This window comes from Lampetra planeri, chromosome 20 (assembly GCF_965212315.1).
Source record: "Lampetra planeri chromosome 20, kcLamPlan1.2.h2, whole genome shotgun sequence".
NCBI classification, from domain to species: domain Eukaryota; kingdom Metazoa; phylum Chordata; class Hyperoartia; order Petromyzontiformes; family Petromyzontidae; genus Lampetra; species Lampetra planeri.
In genome coordinates, this window is record NC_136126.1 from 12,735,817 (window position 1) to 12,751,986 (window position 16,170).

The 16,170-nt window shown below is 49.8% G+C and overlaps 1 protein-coding gene across 7 annotated transcripts in view; it reads right to left on the reverse strand.

Moving 5' to 3' along the window:
- FANCA (FA complementation group A) overlaps positions 1-16,170 on the reverse strand; it is a 158,072-nt gene that overhangs the window by 11,877 nt on the left and 130,025 nt on the right. For 6 of the 7 annotated variants that reach the window (XM_078603618.1, XM_078603614.1, XM_078603615.1 and 3 more), the window contains exon 38: positions 10,005-10,146. In XM_078603618.1, coding sequence (XP_078459744.1) covers positions 10,005-10,146 — 142 coding nt within the window. Of the gene's footprint in view, positions 1-9,990; positions 10,147-16,170 lie in introns of all 7 variants that reach the window. The other variant, XR_013586503.1, reaches the window with a different exon arrangement.

Below are 16,170 nucleotides of genomic sequence, written 5' to 3' on the forward strand. Positions count from 1 at the left end.
TGATGTCCCATTAAGACCCATAGTTAGTACAATAGGCTCTGCCACATACAAATTAGCACAATATGTAACGAATCAAATACAGCCCTATATCGGTAGGACCTCTTCGTTCATCAACATCTCGTAAATATAATTCAAGATATTAAGTTTAACCCTAATGATATTCTCGTAAGATTTGATGTGACCTCTCTGTTCACGAGGGTTCCGGTCAACGAGTCAATTAAATTACTCGACACTCTGGTAACGAACAAAGGTTTAGCCAAAGATATCCCAAGACAAGCTGAACGCTGTCTAAAGAACACATTTCTTGTGGAAAGGTGACTTCTATAAACAAAAGGAAGGAGCAGCAATGGGCTCTCCATTGTCTCCTGTGATAGCAAATGTGTACATGTGTAGTGGCATAGAATAGTAGTGTAGTGGCATAGAAGAGTAGTGTAGTGCTGGCTGCTGGCAGGGAAGGGGATCCGCGGCTTACGGCAGCTCTGACGTCAGCAGGCCAGGATATACACCGGAACGGGATCTAAGGGAAAGGTCACAGAAGGGGCACACCAAGAACCCGCTGGTAGGTTCTAGAAAGGGGGCATGGCCAGGGGCGGAGCCAGGCCACGCTGACAGTATAAGATGGGCCCCTGTGGGAGACCTCGGGGCGGTTGTGTGGAGAGGGATCCCCGTCGTGCTGCTGAAGTCTTGTCACCGTTCTTCTCGTCGTCGTCACCATCATTCTTGTCGTTATCTTCATCATCCTTCTCGTCGTCGTCACCATCCTTCTTGTCGTCATCTTCACCATCCTTCTTGTCGTCGTCACCATCCTTGTCGTCATCTTCACCATCATTCTTCTCGTCATCTTCACCATCATTCTTGTCGTCATCTTCACCATCATTCTTCTCGTCATCTTCACCATCCTTCTTGTCGTCATCTTCACCATCCTTCTTGTCGTCATCTTCACCATCATTCTTGTCGTCATCTTCACCATCATTCTTGTCGTCATCTTCACCATCATTCTTATCGTCATCTTCACCATCCTTCTTGTCGTCATCTTCACCATCATTCTTGTCGTCATCTTCACCATCCTTCTTGTCGTCATCTTCACCATCATTCTTGTCGTCATCTTCACCATCATTCTTCTCGTCATCTTCACCATCATTCTTGTCGTCATCTTCACCATCATTCTTGTCGTCATCTTCACCATCATTCTTGTCGTCATCTTCACAATCATTCTTCTCGTCATCTTCACCATCCTTCTTGTCGTCATCTTCACCATCATTCTTCTCGTCATCTTCACCATCCTTCTTGTCGTCATCTTCACCATCATTCTTGTCGTCATCTTCACCATCATTCTTGTCGTCATCTTCACAATCATTCTTGTCGTCATCTTCACCATCATTCTTGTCGTCGTCTTCACCATCCTTCTTGTCGTCATCTTCACCATCATTCTTGTCGTCATCTTCACCATCATTCTTGTCATCTTCACCATCATTCTTGTCGTCATCTTCACCATCATTCTTCTCGTCATCTTCACCATCCTTCTTGTCGTCATCACCATCCTTCTTGTCGTCATCTTCACCATCATTCTTGTCGTCATCTTCACCATCATTCTTGTCGTCATCTTCACCATCATTCTTGTCATCATCTTCCCCATTCTTCTTGTCGTCATCTTCACCATCATTCTTATCATCATCTTCACCATCATTCTTGTCGTCATCTTCACCATCCTTCTTGTCGTCATCTTCACCATCATTCTTGTCGTCATCTTCACCATCATTCTTGTCGTCATCTTCACCATCATTCTTGTCGTCATCTTCACAATCATTCTTCTCGTCATCTTCACCATCCTTCTTGTCGTCATCTTCACCATCATTCTTCTCGTCATCTTCACCATCCTTCTTGTCGTCATCTTCACCATCATTCTTGTCGTCATCTTCACCATCATTCTTGTCGTCATCTTCACAATCATTCTTGTCGTCATCTTCACCATCATTCTTGTCGTCGTCTTCACCATCCTTCTTGTCGTCATCTTCACCATCATTCTTGTCGTCATCTTCACCATCATTCTTGTCATCTTCACCATCATTCTTGTCGTCATCTTCACCATCATTCTTCTCGTCATCTTCACCATCCTTCTTGTCGTCATCACCATCCTTCTTGTCGTCATCTTCACCATCATTCTTGTCGTCATCTTCACCATCATTCTTATCATCATCTTCACCATCATTCTTGTCATCTTCACCATCATTCTTGCCGTCATCTTCACCATCATTCTTGTCGTCGTCTTCACTATCATTCTTGTCGTCGTCTTCACCATCCTTCTTGTCGTCATCTTCACCATCATTCTTGTCGTCATCTTCACCATCATTCTTGTCATCTTCACCATCATTCTTGTCGTCATCTTCACCATCATTCTTCTCGTCATCTTCACCATCCTTCTTGTCGTCATCACCATCCTTCTTGTCGTCATCTTCACCATCATTCTTGTCGTCATCTTCACCATCATTCTTGTCGTCATCTTCACCATCATTCTTGTCATCATCTTCCCCATTCTTCTTGTCGTCATCTTCACCATCATTCTTATCATCATCTTCACCATCATTCTTGTCGTCATCTTCACCATCCTTCTTGTCGTCATCTTCACCATCATTCTTGTCGTCATCTTCACCATCATTCTTGTCGTCATCTTCACCATCATTCTTGTCGTCATCTTCACAATCATTCTTCTCGTCATCTTCACCATCCTTCTTGTCGTCATCTTCACCATCATTCTTCTCGTCATCTTCACCATCCTTCTTGTCGTCATCTTCACCATCATTCTTGTCGTCATCTTCACCATCATTCTTGTCGTCATCTTCACAATCATTCTTGTCGTCATCTTCACCATCATTCTTGTCGTCGTCTTCACCATCCTTCTTGTCGTCATCTTCACCATCATTCTTGTCGTCATCTTCACCATCATTCTTGTCATCTTCACCATCATTCTTGTCGTCATCTTCACCATCATTCTTCTCGTCATCTTCACCATCCTTCTTGTCGTCATCACCATCCTTCTTGTCGTCATCTTCACCATCATTCTTGTCGTCATCTTCACCATCATTCTTATCATCATCTTCACCATCATTCTTGTCATCTTCACCATCATTCTTGCCGTCATCTTCACCATCATTCTTGTCGTCGTCTTCACTATCATTCTTGTCGTCGTCTTCACCATCCTTCTTGTCGTCATCTTCACCATCCTTCTTGTCGTCATCTTCACCATCATTCTTGTCGTCATCTTCACCATCATTCTTGTCATCATCTTCCCCATTCTTCTTGTCGTCATCTTCACCATCATTCTTATCATCATCTTCACCATCATTCTTGTCATCTTCACCATCATTCTTGCCGTCATCTTCACCATCATTCTTGTCGTCGTCTTCACTATCATTCTTGTCGTCGTCTTCACCATCCTTCTTGTCGTCATCTTCACCATCATTCTTGTCGTCATCTTCACCATCATTCTTGTCGTCATCTTCACCATGATTCTTGTCGTCATCTTCACCATCATTCTTGTCATCTTCACCATCATTCTTGTCGTCATCTTCACCATCATTCTTGTCGTCGTCTTCACCATCATTCTTGTCTTCATCTTCACCATCATTCTTGTCATCGTCTTCACCATCATTCTTGTCGTCGTCTTCACCATCATTCTTGTCGTCATCTTCACCATCATTCTTGTCGTCATCTTCACCATCATTCTTGTCATCATCTTCCCCATTCTTCTTGTCGTCATCTTCACCATCCTTCTTGTCGTCATCTTCACCATCATTCTTGTCGTCGTCTCCGTCTTCACCATCTCGGGGCGTCACCAGTCAGGCAGCCTACCAACTGTCCTGACTGAGTAGCGTCGCCGACAATAGACGGACTAATTCTTTACCCCAATGGTGCTTGTTAATAAAGAAGTGCCTCCAAGTCTTATCGTCTCCCAGTTAGTCACTACATTTGGTGTCAGAAGTGCTAAAGTAAAACAAGAAATTTGTGATCCCCTCAACAGCCCCAGAACCTTGAACTCCGCTGATGTCTCCCGAGGCGGTGATGCCTGCGGAGCAGCAGGAGAGGGACGTCGGCCCCTTGCAGCCGCCGGTCAGAGAAGGGTGGCGCGACCTCACTGGGCGCCTCGCGGGCCTGCTCTCTGTCGCAGCGGAGCGGTCGTCCAGCTCGGGTCACGCGGCGCCTGCCAGAGATGCTGCAGCACGAGGCAGCAGGCGGACGGGACTCAACTTTCGCTGTGCCCTGTCTTTTGGGCACCGATTTTCTCGGGAGGATGCCCCTTAAGATTCTTGTTGATCAAGGTTGTATTGAATTGCCGTCGGGACGGCGGTCGGCCTTCCCGAGGTCTCCGACCCGGTTAGAAAGGGCCAACGCCACGGTTCAGGCCCTGGCAAAAGAAACTGTTACGGTTCCTCCAGGTGCTCAGATGTTGGTGCCCTTGAGATTGCGAAAGTAACTTGAAGGGGTCCTCTTTTCACCCCTTCGAAGAAGGCGATTCAGGGTCTCGCGTTGGTGGGGGCCCAAACTATAGTAAGAGGGGACCAGGAGCCCTTTTTGCAAGTGCTGAACGTCAGGCTGGGGGCTGCGGTGGTCCGAGCGGGTACAGTTTTGGCCCACGCAACGGCCGTGCGATGCGAGGAGGCCTGCGAGGGGGCTGCAGAGGTCGTTGCCATGGTGGAGCGGGGAGGCAAGTCGGATGGGGCTTGGATAGACGCGTTGTGTGGGGAAAACTCTAAATTGTCCGGGGAACAACGGGGCGAGTTGCGTGCCTTGCTCCGAGAATGAGGATATTTTTAGCCAGGAGAAAAATGTGATATTGGCCGCACGTCACTATTGCAACATCGCATCGACACGAATAACGCTGCTCCAATGTGGCAGAATTCGTACAGGCTCAGTCCCAAGGAGAAGGGCCAAGTTCACCAGGCAGTTGACAAAATGTTGCCCTTGGACATTATCTCCCCTTCCGCCAGTCCATGGGGGGCTCCCGACTTCTGTAAATTGAATAAACTTTCTGTGGCGGACGCGTACCTGCTCTCCCAGATGGATGACTCCTTGGACGGCTTGTCGGGTTCACGGTTTTTCTCGACCCTCGACTTGTTGTCGGGGTTTTGGCAACTGCCCTTGGATGAAGGATCCAGGCTTAAAACCGCGTTCTGGACACCAACTGGGTCTTCACTCTGCTCCGGCCACGTTTCAGCGGCTGATGGAATTGGTCTTGGCAGGTCTTCAATGGGACTCGTGCCTCATTTACTTGGACGACGTAATTGTGTTCGGGTGCACGTTTAAGGAGCATCTGCAGCGTTTGTGGTCAGTATTTAGCAGGGTGCGAGCGGCCAATCTCAAATGAAAATCACAGAAGTGCCATCTTTTACAAAGATCGGTGCGGTATTTTGGCCACATTGTTAGTGATTCCGGGATAGCCACGGATCCCGACAAAATGCATGCATGCACACATGGCCAACCCTCACGTCGGTGGGTGAAGTCCGCAGTTTTGTCGGGTTCGTGTTGTATTATCGCCGGTTCGTCCCCAAGTTCGCGACGATCGCTAAGCTCCTCCAAGCACTCACTTCCAAGGGCCAGAGATTTCGGTGGGGGGAGGAGGCCGTGTTTGTCATGCTGCGCGATGGCCTCGCCAATGCGCCTCCCCCCCCCCCCCTTGGATACCCCGATTTCTCTCTGCCCTTTGTGTTGGATACGGACGCCAGCGACACCGGAATCGGCACTGTACTGTCCCAGGTCGTGAACGGTGCAGAGAGGGTTGTGGCCTATGGGAGCTGTGTGCTGTCCCCCGCAGAGCAGCGTTACTGCGTGACGCGCAGATATTTGTTGGCCAGAGTGCACTTTGTGCAGCAGTATAGGCCGTACCTTTACGGATGGAACTTTGTCGTGCGAACAGACCATTCAGCTCTTCAATATGCCTTATGGGTTGACCAGCCTTCCGGCCAACTTTCCCGCTGGTGAGAGATTTTGCAGGACTACTCCTTCACGGTCACCTACAAGAAGAGTGTACGGCACTGCAACGCGGATGCGCTGTCCCGGTTACCACCGAGGGACCAGTGTGCATGTCTAATGGGTGCCGGCTGATGTAACCATCGGCTGCGGAATTGCCGTGCACTGTTGTGGTGTCCGTAGATGGACCACCACCCGTGACAACTGCTCCTTGTGACGACACAATTGGTCTCACGCATTGGGACGAGGGGTAGTAAAAATGTGCCAGCGGGAATGTCCCTTATAGCCCTCCATGACGGGCTTTTGATGAGGTGGGATGAGGAGCTGCAAAGTTTTTGCATTGTGGTGCCGACTGCTCTGCGGGGTAAACTTAAATGGGCTGTCCACGTGAAATTAATGCACCTTGGGGCGCGTACAACTTTGCTGACACTGAAGCGTGACTTCTTTTGGCCCGGGATAACGGACGACGTGTACCACATGGTCAGTGCATGTGTAGTGGTGGTGTTGACGCGCGCCGACAGTGAGAGATCACGGGGCGGCGCGGGGTGCGTGGTTGTGCGCGCTGACACAAGGTGGGAAATAGGATCGTGGGCAGCGCGCAGTGATTGGTCAACTGGGGTGGGTGCTCTCAGCGACGTCCGCATGAGGGACTATAAAGGGGGACGCGCGGGAGCACTCGGGAAGTTGTTAACCAGTTGAAGATCGAAGACGGAGTTGAAGAGGTAGGGCCCTGAGACCCCTAGTCCCGCTGTCCTTGTAAGGGCCGGGGCCCTGTGTGGCTCGGAGGCGAGACTGTGGGACCCGTGGTCTGACGTCCATGTGGGACGAGGCTGTGGGACCCAGAGTCGAGACGGACACCCCAGCCGGGTGGGTTCCGAGAAGCTACGGGCGTAAGAGCCCGTGTGGGTGTAGCCAGGGGAACCCCGTGGGTTAGGCTGCAGTTAGCCACCCGTGTAATATAAGTTGGTGTTAATAAAGAGTGTGCTACCCGTAAGGTCGTCTCCCGTCAAGTTACTACATTACACATGTACTGACGGCGCACGCCGCAAGCCGCCGTGACAATCCATCGCGGTGTCTCGTATTAACGAGCTCGTTGCTCTGGACATCCTTGGGCCGTTTCCCGCCACTCAGAGGGGAAACAAAACCCTCCTCGTCGGGGTGGAACACCTGTCCCGGTGGCCGGTGGCGTGGCCTATGCCAGATCAGTCGGCCACATCCATTGCGGACGCATTTTTATATGGTTACGTTTTGGACAAAGTGGCCCCGAAACAACTTCTTACGGATCAGGGGCGAACAAAAAAAAAAATCTGGACAATCGTCCTACTATCCCCAGACGGACGGGATGGTAGAGCGCTTGCACAGGACTCTCACGTCCATGTTGTGCTAACAGGTTAATGAGGCACAGTCAGACTGGGACTTACACATTCTAGGTGTCCTGGCCACGTATAGGATGGCCCCTCACACCTCAACAGGATTCTCCCCGTTTTACCTCATGTATGGGAGGGAAAGTGACCCCCCATGGAGGCTTAGTTGGGCATGGACTTGGGCAAAGAGAAGGCCGTTATGCCCACGCCCATGCAGGTCATGACTAAATGGCTGACGGAGGTGTGAGAGGCGTCTCGGGGATTCAGCTAAACTTGTAGGGCAACGGGAGTCCGGGACCCCATGGACCGCTGGGGGCAAGACGTGGGGTTGCATTGTCCCCAGGTGCCCCTGAGTACGTCCCCCAAATTGCACCAGCCGTGGCAGGGCCCTGTTGAGGTGATTGGAGTCAAGAGGCCGCAGTGCGTGCATATAAAGGTTGGTCGCCGGCGCTGGTTTGTGCACCCGTCACGGTTGAAACCCTATATTCCGCCCTGTGTTGACAGTTCATCTCCACCTCCTGAGTGCCGGGTGTCTGACGTGTCCGACAAGCTGGGGCGAGCGAGCCTGGAGGTTACGCCTCAGAAGAATTCCATTGTATCGCCCGCAGGATTCCAGCGCCTGACGCCCTTGAGGAGTGGCTCAAGAAGAAGCACATTAAGGTCCTGGAGTGGTCTAGCCAGTCTCCAGACCTTAATCCCATAGAAAATCTGTGGAGGGAGCTGAAGGTTCGAGTTTCCAAACGTCAGCCTCGAAACCTTAATGACTTGGAGAAGATCTGCAAAGAGGAGTGGGACAAAATCCCTCCAGAGATGTGTGCAAACCTGGTGGCCAACTACAAGAAACGTCTGACCTCTGTGATTGCCAACAAGCGTTTTGCCACCATTTTCAGTAAAGTCACGTAAGTAAAAAATGAAATAAAAATTAATGAAAAATAAAATAATAATAAATCACGACGTTTCGGAGGCAACACAAGTCTCCGTCATCAGGTGGGACCGTCACAGCCAGATTTGCTGTATCAAGTGAGGCAGGGATTCCAAGATGCAAGTTCTTAAATACAAGTTAGGGGGAGGAGAGGGGGGGAGCTTATCAGAATGTGGTAGCCAATGAATGGAGCATATCGGGAGGGGGGGGGGGGGCGGGGCTAAAAGAGAGCACGAGGTACACGAGGTGCACGTAGACGTGGACGTGTTTGTGCGCAAGTCCCTGTTGGTGAGCATGATAACGTATTGGAAGGGGGGGGGGGGCTAAAAGAGAGCACGAGGTGCACGTGTACGTGGACATGCCTGTGCACAAGTACCTGTTGGTGCACATGATAGAAGAGAACGAAAATGCCCATGTTGTTTATACCAGTGTTGGCTGACAATAAAGAGAGTACTGTTAAACGCTGGGGATGTTAACACTCGGTAAAGTAAAATAGTGCTTGTCAGATAAGATGGTCCAAAAATGTGTAGTTAAATCTTATTTGCATGGTTAATAACATCTTTCCAATGATTACTAAGTTTGTACCCATCATCACGGTTGAAATTATGTCTGTTTGTATATCTGAATGGCTTCGTGTACAAACCTTTGATGGTAGCCAGAGGGTTTGCAGAGCACCTTGGTCTCGGAAAAACCAATATCATGAGAGCCCACCGCGTTGTAGCAATGATCGGCAACGGCGGAAGACTCAATTTTGCCGTGTTTCAAATCTGACTTGTGCTCGCGGACACGATCAGAGACATGACGTTTCGTTTCCCCAATGTAACAATCACCACAGCTGCAACTCAGTTTATAGACTCCAGGGTATTGCAAATCAGGGATGACATCCTTCACAGATGGAATTAGATCACGGATTTTATGTACTGTACTGAATCGGACTTGGATCTTATATTTGCTTAGAATTTTGGAGATCTTTTTGGTCACGCATGCTATGTATGGCAACGTGATAGTTTTGATCGGAGTTTCAAGTGGCTGTTTCTGTATGGTGGGAGAAACAGCTTGGCGGATGGTGCGGTCAGAGTATCCGTTCATCCTGAAGGCCCGATGTACATGTCTTAATTCACTGGCCAGGTGGTGTTGGTCAGAAATGCCATGAGCTCTGTGATATAGCGTTTTGATGAGAGAATTCTTTTGAGATGGGTGGTGGTGGGAATCCGGTTTCAAGTAGGAATCTGTGTAGGTGGCTTTTCTGTAGACAGAATGTCCCAAGGATCCATCAGGTCTCCTCTCAAACAGAATGGTAGTTTGCCATCTTTCTCCACTTCCATGATGAATCTGATGGATGGGTGTCTGGAATTGATGTGGTCCAAGAAGTGGTTCAATGCTGGGAGGCCATGTTTTGCAGAGGGGTCAAATACTTATTTCCCTCATTAAAATGCAAATCAATTTATAAAAATTTTGACATGCGTTTTTCTGGATTTTGTTGTTGTTATTCTGTCTCTCACTGTTCAAATAAACCTACCATTAAAATTATAGACTGATAATTTCTTTGTCAGTGGGCAAATGTACAAAATCAGCAGGGGATCAAATACTTTTTCCCTCACTGTAACAATTACAACCATTCACACAGCCACATAACTAAACTGGGATCTGGAACTAGAATAACGCTCTGTGGTTAACGTGGAGATCTCTTGTGCGGGTAAACGTCTCCACGTGCGACGCTCCGCGCGCCATGTAACTCACGCGCACGCACTCACGTTCACCGACAGGATGCTCGTCTGCCGCAGAATGGCTGCGGCTGCCATCCCGGCCACTCGGTGCAGCGCTACGGCCCAGGCCCACGCTCCGTCTCCGGGGACATCTACGGTGACAGTGGAGCCAACACAGCCCTGCACGAGCCTGAAAAAGGGCACAAAGACACGGCAAGCTCAGGTAGCCCACAGCTGGGACATCATCATCACCACTCTGCTGTCCGGATATGGAACTGCCTCTCTGAACACATTGTTGGCAAAATAACCGATTCTGGTCTTCAGGCGTTCAGATGCCGAGCACATGGACATATCCTAACTTCACCACACGCCTTGCAGGACCGAGTCTTTGAGCTGCAGTAAACCAATTATTATGCCGATCCGATGACATAATGTCTGATATGGCTGTGTTCACAATTGCACCCAATAAAACAATCCTCATGATCATTATATCATATTGATACTGCGCTCTCATGCAGTGCAGCTCATTACACCAGAGCGCACAAGGGTATTTGAGATCATGAATCTTTATATACATGTAGAGTTTCTCTGATTATTTTACAGAGGATAAGCGACTTATATCACATCTCAAACATTTATTATATTTACCAGGAAAGGACCACTGAGCAATTTCGCTCTTTTTTCAGAAACAATGTGGCCACAAATGATAGCTCAACAAAGTGCCTTATCACGTAAAAATGTATAGCAGCCAAATACTCTAAACGCATGTTTATAAATGTGGAGAGAAAAACCGGAGGAGCCGGAGAAAACGGACGCGACCATGGGGAGAAAGACGTGCAAACTCCAAATATTAGGGTCAGGATCAAACCCATCAACTTCTGTATACATCTCGCCTCTGTTGTGCCCAAATGATCCAGGATGCAATGCTAAAATATAAATACTTGCACATATATTACGACTAACATTTAGTACAGTATATGCTCGTGTGATGTAAGAGAATAAAGTTTAGATGGAAGCATATTATATAATTTTTACGACGTAGAATTGTAATGTATTACTTGCTGTTAGTAACTCAGCTTATTGTAGAGTATAGTAAGTATACTGATGGTGCTATGCAGTTTATACTTTAGTTTTTTATGTAGTTTATACTTTAGTTTTCTACGTGGTTGCTTAGTAACTGCAGCTACATATCATTAACATTCCTTTCCTTTGTGAATGCTACTCCCTGCACCCCCCCTTGGTGCTGCTGATCCTGCATAATGCATGGGCATAATATGACTTTGAAACCCCCCCGCCCACCTCCTACGCATTTTCCATGAATAATGCTAAATTCCTCTTCATATGCACATTCTTTTTGTTAAGGCACTCTTCCACCTCCAACCCAGTTTATATATAAGCTCCTAGCTTGGTAGTGTCTCATTCTTCACCTGAAGACGGCTGCTTGCGTTGTAGCCGAAACGTCGTGAGAATTATTTCATTTTATTATGTTTTATTTTTATTATTTTATTACTTCCCTTCTACGTGACTTTACCGAAAGAACCAAGAAGATAACATTTATCCATAAAGCAAAGACGAAGAGCAATATAAATATAATGCGAATTAGAGTTTTCACGCAGGAAACCAGACTGAGTGGAAGACTATTTTAGGAGGGTCCTGCATTCGAATGTTTGAGTTTGGCCAATCCAGTATTGATTTGGATTTGTGTGAGAGGAAAACAAAGAGATGTTAACTACCTCACCTGGTATACAAGAGGCCGTGGGTTCGAGTTAACATCTCCTAGCCACCCCAAGTGGCACCTGTCCCCTGTGCTGCACAAGGTGGCTCGGCACCGGCCTACAAGGGGGCACTCGTGTGGCAGGAGGCTGACAATGATTGGTGATATATGTCATCACAAATTTGAGTGATTTTTGCGGGAATTTTTTTTGAAATTTGCAAATGTGGACCGTGATGCTGAACACACACAAATTGCCTACTCCCCCATTTCATATGACATCACGGGATCTTTAACGTCCACACTGTGAAACAGACAACGCGTAGAATTTCACGGTTAAAAAACACTGCAGTCAGGCCTGCCGGATTAAACACCACAAATGTCCGTAACAAGCGGCGAACGTGCTACCACCGGACTACGTCACCACCCAATACAGTACGGACAGTACGCACGACAACGTTCTTAATGACGTCTTAACTCTGCTGCAGGGGTGCGGATCGTGTGCCCAGCGATTTAAATTCGCAAAGCCAACAGTTACTTGTCAAGTGCCAATTAGGAACAGCCCACACACAATATTTATTCTGTCTCTGTGAGCATCTGATCGGGTCCTGGAGAATGTTTTCAATAACACTGCATTGATAATTTTTGAGTTGTACTCAGGCAATTATGGTCACAACAAGGAGCACTGCATGCTCCGACACTCATTGTTATTTTTCACATTATTGGAAAATGCCAAACAAAGTGTTATCCAATGCAGAGGGCGCCATGGTGGCGCGATGTTAACAACCCCACTTGGTATACAGGTCGTGGGTTCGATCCTGACCCTGACGCCTGCTATATATTTGGAGTTTGCATATTCTCCCCGTTGTCGCGTGGATTTTTCTCCGGGTCCTCCGGTTTTTACCTCCACATTTAGAAACGTGCGTTTAGAGTATTTGGCTGCTATACTTGTCCACATGGTAAGGCACTGTTTGTTGAGCTATCATTTGTGGTCAGGTCGTTTCTGAAAAATATCTATATAGCTCAGTGGGCCTTACCTGTGTAATAAAGGACTTGACCACGATATCTGGCTCAGTGTCCTTTATTCGGTCCGTACTGCGTCCCCACACGGCTGTCTCTCTTATTCTCTCTGTGCTGGTTCCGATGTCACTCCAGTCCACATCAGCAGCCCCGCTGCTGTTCTTGTCGCTCTTGCAGCCCCACAGCAGCTCTGCTGCTGTACTCTCACACAGCTCCCTTGGCTGTTCCTGCTGCAGCTCCGACGGCCTCGTGCTGTCTCGCCTTCTCGTCGCTCCTGCGACTCCTGGCAGCCACCCCGCTGCTCCTCACACACAGCCTCACTGCCTATCTCTATCTGCAGCTTTACACCTCCCAGTAGCTCCCTACTGTTCCCAGGGTTGGCTCCCGCTTCTGACGGTGCCCCCTCGGCTCGTACGCCCGCGTGGCCCCACACCTTTCCATTCACACCCCGACTGCCTTCTCCTTCCGGTTTACCCGCTTAAGGACCCCCTACCTTTCACCCACGTCACCTGGCTCCGCCTCCTCGTGACGTCACATCCGGAAGGTCGCTTTCGCCCGCATTACACCACCCTCCCCCATAGAAAAAACCCAGCCGACCTCGGCTGAACAACACCAAAGCGTAATGCGGTGAACCGACCTTCCCCCTTAAAGGACACTAAGCATGCAATATAACAACAAGAACAACACACAAGTAACATCGACGAACGTACGGAAGCATGCGATAAATACGACGGCAAGAACAAGAACAATAACAACATACAATCAACGAAACGTAAGCGATTTGGAACGAGTGCGGGTCGCCGGCCCGTCCCGGACGGTCGGCGGCCCACTTGTAGAACGGGGACGCGATGGAACACGAGAAATGACAGGGGGTAATTCCCCTGCTGCGATTGGAAGTCCACCGACATCTCGTGTCCCTGACGAATCAGTCTTGGCCATATTCGGCGAATGCGCCTGCAGCGGGGTCGGAAGGGTCGCCGGGCTTGAAGGTCCCGCAGCCTTGGCAGGCGCCCTCCGAGCAGGCCCACTCCTCCCCCGCGGTGTCACGGTCGGCCTGTCTGGAACAGGTACGACAGGCGCTCTAGCAAGATCAATGGACGCAGGCGGGGAAGAGTCAGAGTCAGCAGCAACAGACCCCGGCAAGGCAACATTGGGAGATGACGCATCACGTAGGGGAGCAACATATGGTTTCAACCGCGACGTATGAACAAACCAACGGCGAGAACCAAACTGAACGCGCGCCGACTGTGGATTGGGAACCTCAATGAGGCGCACAGGACCATGCCAAGGTTTGTGCAATTTAGGAGAGGTCCCCGGCCGCACCTGCGGGCAATGGAGCCAGGCCAGGTCTCCCACCTTCCAGGGGCACTCCCCCTCAGACCGCCGAGCATACCGCTCGTTCCGGGCCTGGGCTTTGGCCGTAGCCACGCGGGCGTTTTCCCGCGCCTCCGTAACCCGGCGAACCGTGTCCTGAATGTATTCAGGGAGTGGTTTACGAGGTCCCTTCACCCCAGTACCCAATTGCACATCCACCGGAGGCACGTTTTCCCGACCATACATAAGGTAAAACGGCGAATACCCTGTAGCCGCATGGGGCGTCATCCTGTATGCCGAAAGCACTCCGGGGATGTGCAGATCCCAATCCGATTGCTGTTCACTCACAGTATGGCAAAGCATGGCAGACAATGTCCTGTTCAGCCGCTCAACCATACCATCCGTCTGCGGATGGTATGGAGATGTCCGTATCTTCTTAGTCCCAAGGCCTGCGCACACTTCAGCCAATAATTTAGAAGAGAAATTTCGGCCCTGGTCCGTGAGGAGTCTCTCCGGCGCCCCCTTGTCCATAATGTACCCAAACAAAAAGGCGTCGGTGATGGCCGCGGCCGACTGATCGGGCAACGGCCAGGCCATCGGCCAACGGGAGAGATACTCAACCCCTACCAGCAAATATTTATTTCCCCTCGCCGATGGTGGGAAGGGTCCCAATATGTCCAGTGCCACCAATTCATTGACTCGAGACACCTGAATCGACTGGAGAGGCGGCACGTAAGGATGTTTAGGCGGCTTACGCCGGGCGCATTCAGGGCACGCGCGCACGTGCCCTACGACATCTGTCGCCATGCCGTGCCAAAAATAATGACGTTGTAACGTCAACAAAGTCTTCTGCACCCCTAAATGCAATAGTGTGTCACAATGGAGAGTTCTAATCAACTCAAATCGCAAGGACGTTGGTACCACCACACGCCAGCTTTCCTGGAACCTTTCTTGCCACATAAGCAGACCATCTCGGAGAGCGGTTCGCGGCCCCACAGCCGAACTCGGACTCCCCTTGTCCCTCATAGACCGCTTCCGCATGGACAACAACGACTCGTCCATCATCTGTTCCCGAATCCAGACAGACCGCGGCAGATTCAAAACCCCATCAGTCGGTCCCGGTTCCATCGGAGTATCCGACTTCCCGACGGCCAACGTGAGCGGCTGAGGGGGGTTGAGAATCGGCGAAAACCTATGCGTCCCCGACGCACATTTACAAGGGGCGCGCCCTGGTAATCTGGAAAGTGCGTCAGCGTTCGCATGGCGCACTCCCTTCCGATGTTGAATTTGGAAGGAAAACTCCTGCAGCGTGTCCAACCAACGTGCCCACTGTCCCGATGGCTGGTCCATTTTAAGTGCATATTGCAAGGCCGCATGATCCGTACGCACAATAAAAGAACGACCGTAAAGGTACGGTCGAAATTGCCGTAGGAAAAAAACAACCGCCAAAAGTTCTCTACGAGTGACACAGTAGCGTGTTTCCGCAGGCGACAAGACTCGGCTACCATACGCCACGACGCGCTCTACGCCCCCTTTAGACTGTGATAATACCGCCCCAATACCTGTGTCACTCGCGTCCGTATCGAGAATGAAAGGGCGATCAAAATCGGGATAATCCAATGTCGGGGCCGTAGCCAATAGATCGCGCAGACTCCGAAAGGCCGCCTCTTCCGGCTCTCCCCAAACAAATTTCCGTCCTTTACCCGTAAGGAGATGCAAGGGCCTCGCAATCGTCGCAAACCCCGGCACAAATCTTCGGTAATACGAGGCAAATCCCAAAAACCGTCGAACATCCCCCACAGAGGCCGGAGTCGGCCAATCCCGGACACACGCCGTCTTTTCCGGATCCGTGGACACCCCCTCGGCACTCACAATGTGCCCCAAATAACGGACGGACCGTTGCAGTAGGTGGCATTTCTTTGGTTTGAATTTCAAATTGGCAGAGCGCATCCTCGTGAACACTGTCTCCAGCCGCGTTAAATGTTCCTCAAATGTGCGGCTGAACACAATAATATCGTCCAAATATATAAGACACGTCTCCCACTGCAACCCCGTCAAAACGAGCTCCATCAATCTTTGAAACGTAGCAGGGGCCGCATTCAATCCCATCGGGAGGCAGTTGAATTGAAATAACCCCTGCGGCGTACGGAATGCGGTTTTCTCCCGTGA